Source organism: Kryptolebias marmoratus, linkage group LG5 (assembly GCF_001649575.2).
Source record: "Kryptolebias marmoratus isolate JLee-2015 linkage group LG5, ASM164957v2, whole genome shotgun sequence".
Taxonomy (NCBI): domain Eukaryota; kingdom Metazoa; phylum Chordata; class Actinopteri; order Cyprinodontiformes; family Rivulidae; genus Kryptolebias; species Kryptolebias marmoratus.
The window spans coordinates 629924-637229 of NC_051434.1; the positions used below are offsets into that span (position 1 = coordinate 629924).

The window sequence follows — 7306 nt, forward strand, 5'->3', positions numbered from 1 at the left end:
TCACCTGTCCTCCATCTGTTCACCTGTCCTCCATCAGCTCACCTGTCCTCCATTTGTTCACCTGTCCTCCATCAGCTTTCAGGGTCTTAGTTTGCACATCAGCTGAAAGCTCAAAGCAGTCAGATTATAAACCAAAACAAAGCACACTGAGGGGTGAATACTTTTGGAAACACGTTGGGCTCCTCTGGAGGAGTCTGAGGACAGAGACGGAGAGATTCATCTGAAATACTCTGATTTAGGTTTTGTGGGGATTTTTCTTAAAGTCAGAAAGTTTCTGAGAAGTTTGGACCTTTCCTGTCAAACAGTTTTTTCCTTTTAAAGCTTGTTTTTGATTTGGCCGTGCTCTGATGTGGCTCACTGTAATCCTGTCCTCAGTTTCATTTCATTCTGTCCCGGTTTGGAAACAGGATTAGTTTGAAGTCCAAAAACAAATCTGAGGAATATGCTGCTGCAGCTGTCCAGGCAGCCTGGCTGCAAACAAACCTAAACGCTCCTGTCTGCTCTCTGGAGGGACTGTCAGACTGAGGAGTCCAGTTGGTCCTGGTCCGACAGGACTGATGGAGCCCAGGCTCTGTGTCCTCCTGACCTCAGGACCTCAGCCTGATTCAGATGAACATCAGGAGCTCAGCTTTAAATCCTTATTTCCTCCTGTTCTTTTCACGGTTCTGCTCTCTGTGACCGCCCGGCTCTCCGTGAGCTCCTGTTCATCCCGCTGCGACCGCCGCCTGCCGCCGGCGTCACGTCAGCAGATCTGTCAGAAGAAAACGCTTCAGCAGATAAATGAGAGCGGGCTGTCTCTGTGGGAAGAGACGGATCAGTTCTGATGGGACCGGCTCAGGGGAGGTTCTGCTGGAGCAGAACTTTGTTGACATCAGCGTTGGAACAACAAGCTGTCACAGAAGATCAGCTGCTTCTTATTTAAACTAATTCAGTCGTTTTAATCCCAGATCCGAGGCTGGCTGCACATCAGACTAATGACCCAGAGTTGGCTGGTCCGGACCGACCCGTGTTTCCGGAGGACTCGGGTCAGAGGAGCTGCGGTCATTAAACATCTTTAAAACCTGAACAGCCTCATGTTGTTTCCTGCAGGTGAAGATTCACTTCTTTGTGTTTTTATGCAGCTTAAAGATCTGAACCTGATGTTCAGATTCAAACATCTGTTTCATTTCTGCAGAAAAGCCTGTAAATCCTGCTTGAAGACAGAAGTTTGGTGGATTCCAGGGACTTTGCTGAAAGTCGACTCTGAAGTGACTCGATCAAAGGTGAAGGAACAAGATGTACAGAACCAGTGGGAGGAGAATGTGGGCCGAGCCTTCAGCTCTGCTGAAAATAATGTCTTCAAACTTTCGCCCACATCAGCCCCCCCAGCAGTCCTCAGCCTGGGGATGATCCCGTCAAAAACAAGCGTCTGTAGTTCCTTAAAAACTTTAGATCATCTCTCACTTGTTCCTGTTAAACGCCTGAATACACAGCCATGATGGAAACAGACGCAAAACAGAAATCGTTGCTCCACCGCCTCAGTCTGAGGAGAAACAGCAGCTGAATAAATAAAAAACCATCCTGTTTCTCCAAGTGTTCCTCAGGAGAACAGTGATCCAGAACCTGGAGAAACGTTTTAATCTGCAGCCTCCTGAAAAGCTTTAGTCTCATTAATGTAACGCCTCAGAAGGATGTTGATGAAACATTTCTGGTGGATTTTAGGTTCTTTCTTAATTGCAGCTTTTTGTTATTTTGATGTTTTTTCTGGGAGGAAGATTCTTTGTGTTTCAGGACTTTAGTTGTTTTCACTCAGTTTATCTCAGCACCTTAAAGCCCAGAGTCTGACCTGGGATCACCTGGAATCACCTGGAATCACCTGGGATCACCTGGGATCACCTGGAATCAGCTGTCAGCAACTCTGCCATCAGTTTATTAGTTTCAACATTTGATGTGTTTCTTGTTTTCTGTTTGGAAGAAAATTCAGATTTATTCTGTTTTTATTGACATTTTACACAAAATCACAACTTTTTATTTTTCGCGGGTAAAACCAGGTTTCCTCTTGGATCCAGCTGACTCCTCTGTCTCCCTGTCTGTCCCCCTGTCTGTCCTCCTGTCTGTCCTCCTGTCTGTCCCCCTGTCTGTCCCCCTGTCTGTCCTCTGCTGTTTGTATTGGACTCTCAGACTGTGGGAGGGGTCTGACTCAGAACCGCTCAGAACCAACTGAGCCGCTGCAGCTCAGCTGATTCTTCTTAGAGCTCAGCGGCTGATTTCCATTTATTACCGAGGCTGACGGAGGACCGGGGGGACCGGAAGGACTGGGAGGACAGAGGAGGACTGGGAGGACTGGGAGGACAGAGGAGGACTGGGAGGACTGGGAGGTCCGGGAGGACCGGGAGGACTGGGAGCTCAGAGGTGGACCGGAAGGAACGGGACGACCGCGAGGACCGCGAGGTCGGGGGAGGTCCGGGAGGTGGAAGGAGGACCGGGAGAACTGGAGCTCAGGGGAGGACCCGGAAAAGGGACAGCGTGAGAGACACCCAGGAGGACTGATGGACTTTTCTGGTCAGTAATCAGATTATTCCAGGAACGCGGAGCTTCTGAGGAGCAGGAAGTCCAGAACCTGGAGCGGTTCTGACACTTCAGGATTATTTCTTTGGGTTTTTCTGGGAGAGTCGGACTCATGAGATCCAGACCCAGGAGACCAAGTCCGGGTTCAGATGGCTGATGTGGAACTGGTCCACTGTGATGTGAGGGACATCGGAGCGGCGCCTCGTGGGAGGGACGCTTCAGGACCATGGACAGAGACCTGGACTCGGGACCGGGCTGAGACCCGGACGGAGACCCGGACTGATCCGTGGGCAGAGGGTTCGGGTCCGCGGACAGAGACCAGGTCTGAGACAGAAACCTGCTTCAGCTGCAGGCAGGACGCTGAGGAGGACCAGATGGGGGCAGGACCACCCACCTGTCCTCTGTCCTCCTCAGGTGAGCTGTTTGAGGACGAGGAAGACGAGGAGGACATCCCGGAAGTGTCCCTGCTCTCCGAGGACGAGCTGTCCTCCGACGGTTCCGAGAAGTCCGTGGACTACGGCTTCATCCTGGCCGTGTCCTGCCTCGTGACCGGCATCTCTCTGGTCGCCATCACCTACACGGTCCCCCGGGACGTGCGCGTGGACCCGGACAGCGTGTCCGCGCGGGAGATGGAGCGGCTGGAGCGCGAGCGGGCCCGCGTGGGGGCCCACCTGGACAGGTGCGTGATAGCGGGGCTGTGCCTGCTGACCCTGGGGGGTGTCCTGCTGTCCACGCTGCTCATGTCCTCCATGTGGACAGGGGAGATGATGCGGAGGAAAGCCCTGTCCTACTCCCAGCACTCTGCCAAGTTCTACGGGTCCATGAGCCTGAGGACCAGCCCGACCCTGGAGTCCGGGTCACACCTGTCCACGGAGGAGGACCTGGAGGTTTTCAGCTGAACTGCTGGACGGAACCAGAACCAGAACCAGAACCAGAACCAGAACCAGAACCGGGACAGGAACCTCCAAAAGTCCTGGTTCTAATTTCAGACTAAAATTCACTTTTAATAAAAACTTTTACAGTTTCTGATTTTCCCGCCCTAAAAGACAAAATAAATTAAAGGCCTAGCACTCTCTGAAGGAATGCATATCGCCCGCCGTCAGAGGTTTCAGTGAAGGTAATTTAATGATGAGGCACATGGAGCTCTTTGAGGATGACTCTCAGCTACTACCAATCTGTAGATCAGACCCATTTAAGTGTTGGCTGATGTTGAATAGCTGTGGCGGCCATCTTGAATCAGACTTCAGAGGTTGATTTGTTCCTGAACATTTCGATAAAATCTGTCCTGTGGTTCATCAGATATTTTGCTAAGTTTGATTTGATCCACAAACTCAGCAGCACTGAAACAACTGGAGAGGAGTTGGAATCATTTATTAAATGTTGGATAATAAAAACTCTGAGGCGTTTATTACATCACAGGTTAATGGCTGTTATCTGTAATTCTGCTAAATCAACCAGGTGACTTTTATTTTTTTTATTTTGTATTTCCCCTCAGATCTCAGCTCTTTAACCTGCTTGTGTCAACATGACAAAGGTGAACTAAGACCTGATATTTGACTTTATTTGCAAATAAAGACGGTTTTTATTCTCAGCTTCCTGCTCTGTTTGTGTCAGAAAGAAACATGAATCAGTTTCTGAAGTTAAAAGGACACAAAAAAAGAAAATGTTAACGTTTCTGTCTGCAGATGATGAAACAGGAAGTGTTTTACTCTGCTTGTATTTATTAATTTTTATTTAAACTAAACAGAAAACTGCTTCCATCAGCAGGTTCCACAGGTGTGTTAGCACAACGCCAGGGTGGAAAGACGTCAGCAGTGACCTCAGAGAAGCAGCTGCTTCCCTCAGCCTGGGAAGGGTCAAAGGTCAGACGAGCCATGAGACCTGAGCTTTGGTTTCATCAGAACCAGCAGCCAATCAGCTAATGGGTTCAGTTTGATGCTGACGTCTTCTCCGCTCTGATTGGTTTAAATATTTTGATCACAGGAGGCCTAATTAGACTTCCTGTTTGGTTCCTCTCAGGGGTTTGTCTGCAGATGTTCAACAAACAAAGAAGAAAGCCCCTCCTGCCGGTAATCATGTAATTTAACGGCTTCTTTGTGTTTCTGACGCTTGGCTTCTAAAGAGCAACAGCTGAACGGATCCAAAGTGTTTCTTTTGTTTCAGCAGAGGAAAGGAAATCTGTTCAGCTCTTTATGAGAAGTTTTACTAACACATGATCGCCCGCCTTTCATGGCTGCAGATGATAATTAACAAATACAGAAATGAAAGATGTCAACAAATAAAAACCAGCTGTCAGTCCAAAGAGTCAAACTTATTTGTGGAGGTGTTCCCCAGGGACTGATACTCAGACCATTCCTGTTTACACGTGCAGGCAGAAACATGATCACCCTTCGTCTTCTTCTCCTGCAGCTTTAACTGCAGCTTTTATTGAAACAATAAAAGCTGCAGAACCGTAGAACTTGCAGTTTCTGCCTGCACGTGTAAACAGGAATGGTTTACACAAACAGAGCCGCTGAAACCAGCGGGATCCCTCTCCAACAGATGGAAACACACCAACGACCCCTCAGTAAATCTCAGGGCAGCTGGCAGCAGGAAATGGAAACAGTTCTGGAGGGGTCCATATGGATCAGGGTCTGGGTTCGGTTCTGGTCTCTGAGGACCAGGGAGAATCCAGTGATCATCATTAGTCTGATTAAAACCAGGAGGAGGATCATGTCTCCAGGTCTGAATCACCTTAACGGCTTATCCAATAATAATCCTCTGGCTGTTGCTTAGCAACGGGAGGCAGAAAGTGAGCAGAGACTCGGCTCTGTCAGACATCAAATTACTGTCATCTGCCTGCGTTCTTCTCTGCGCTGAGGGCTTTAAAACTTCATTAACTCTAAAATCTGACGAGGGCTGATCTCAGAAGGAACTACCTGCAGATGTGTGAGCGACGCCACATGAGGGGACGTCATGGAAACGGGTCGGCCTGTTGCTACGGAGACCCAGGATGCTCCTCTGATGGCAGCAAGGTTCCAGGTGCTGACAGAAACAGAAGCTTCATCACATCCTGACATCTGCAAACAAAACAAACTGTTAAATTAAAACAAAGAGCAGCTTCAAAGAGCATCTTAATGTCAGGCGTTTAAATCCACCCGGTTCTGAACCTCCGGCTGCGATACGGGCCAGAATAAAACCAGGTCCGGATCCGGTTCTGCCCTCTTTGTAATGTTTGGTTCCTTTTCCCAACATTTAAAGAGGTTCTGAAGATGAGGAGACCAGCTGATGAAGAGCTTCGGGTCTTATTTTGTCTTGGGGTGTCCAACAGAACCGGCTCAGGACTGCAGGCGGGCCAGTTCAGAACCGGTCCAGAACCTGTCCCCTCTTCTCCCTCAGTTTGGAATGTGAGCAGAAAGTGGTTTTACATCCCAGAACCCTGATCCAGACCCAGACCATAACAGAACCAGGCTTTTGAACTTATCACACAGCCTCGAGCATGATGCCACCACCATCGTGCTTAGCACTGGCTGATCGTTAAACGTTCCTTCTTCAGTTATCAGGTTCTTCATTTGGAGCTTCCAGAACCTTCCCAGAACCCTGATCCAAGTCCAGAACCAGGTTTTTGGACAGTCTGGATTTTCTTTGGTCCATTTCGTCTACCACAGTTCTGGAATCCTGGCCCGTCTGGTCCAGGTTGTAGATGTGAAAAGTTGTAAATTAATGATAAAACTTAATTGCAGAGTTTAACCATCAGCTTTTCTCCACAGAGCAGAAGTTTAAAGTCTCTGAATGTTTGCATCGTCTTACAGGAATGATAAAGAAACACAAAGATGTGTTTTCATCTTAAACTCGGTTTCCTGTTTGGTTTTGTTGCAGAAAGCTGGTGCTGTCATAACAACAGCACGTTCTGACGAGTTATTTTCAGATTTCTCACATCTGAAATGAAGCAGCTTCTTTCTTCAAACGGAGGATTTAATCCCTCAGTTTCAGGGTTTTAGCTTCAACATGCATGTAGTCTGACTGTAAGGTGACGGGTAGACTTCTGCAGAAAACACAACCACGCTGCAAGAATTAGACTCTTGTTGTGGAAAAGATGTTAAGTTTTAAAGGTTTTCTCTTCTCTCTGCAATGATTTGGTGTCAGATCATCTGAAAAAAATAAATCCTAAACTTTCTGCCCCTGCTCAGCTCTTCAGGTGAGCCCATTTCTCCCAGCAGTGCTGAAAATACCTCATTAGTTTCCTTTGAAACTGATGTTTTTTCTGAAGTGATGGGAAATCCCTTTGAATAATGTCTGACATCGACGTGAAGCCGGGTTACGAGGCTGGAGTTCCTGACGACAATAAAATCCTGTTTTCAAACCTGAACTCTGGTTCAAATCTCACCTGTTGCTAACCAGGTGATAAATCATCAAACTCTAAATCATTTTAAAGCTTTTGAGTTGGAGAATTTAAAATATTAATAAAAAAATGAAAAAACTCCTGCCTCATTTTGTCAGAACTCCTCTGTAGACTGAAACGGGTCGGGAGTTTATTTGTTATTCTGCTCACAGAGTGAAATGCAGTGTCGCAGCGTAATAAACTCAGTAAACAACATAAAAATCAGACAATAAAAAGCAGGAAACACAGAGGCCTCAGTCTGCGGTTGTTACAGAGTTCTGTTCTGTTTTATTTGGTTTCAGTCTGACAGCATCCTGGAAGAAACTGTTCAGCCTCTTGGTCCTCACAGAGATGCTGCTCAGCCTCCTGCCTGGAGGCGGGGAGCTAAAGAGGGCAGGG

At 47.7% G+C, this 7306-nt stretch overlaps 1 protein-coding gene across 1 annotated transcript; it reads left to right on the plus strand.

Annotated features, from left to right (window-relative positions):
* Positions 1 to 860: 860 nt before the first annotated feature.
* LOC108249249 (transmembrane protein 74) lies at positions 861 to 4138 on the plus strand. The gene is made up of 2 exons (XM_017438515.3): positions 861 to 1089; positions 1175 to 4138. The coding sequence occupies exon 2, from the start codon at positions 2697 to 2699 to the stop codon at positions 3444 to 3446; it is 750 nt and encodes a 249-aa protein (XP_017294004.1). The 5' UTR covers positions 861 to 1089; positions 1175 to 2696; the 3' UTR covers positions 3447 to 4138.
* Positions 4139 to 7306: the final 3168 nt, after the last annotated feature.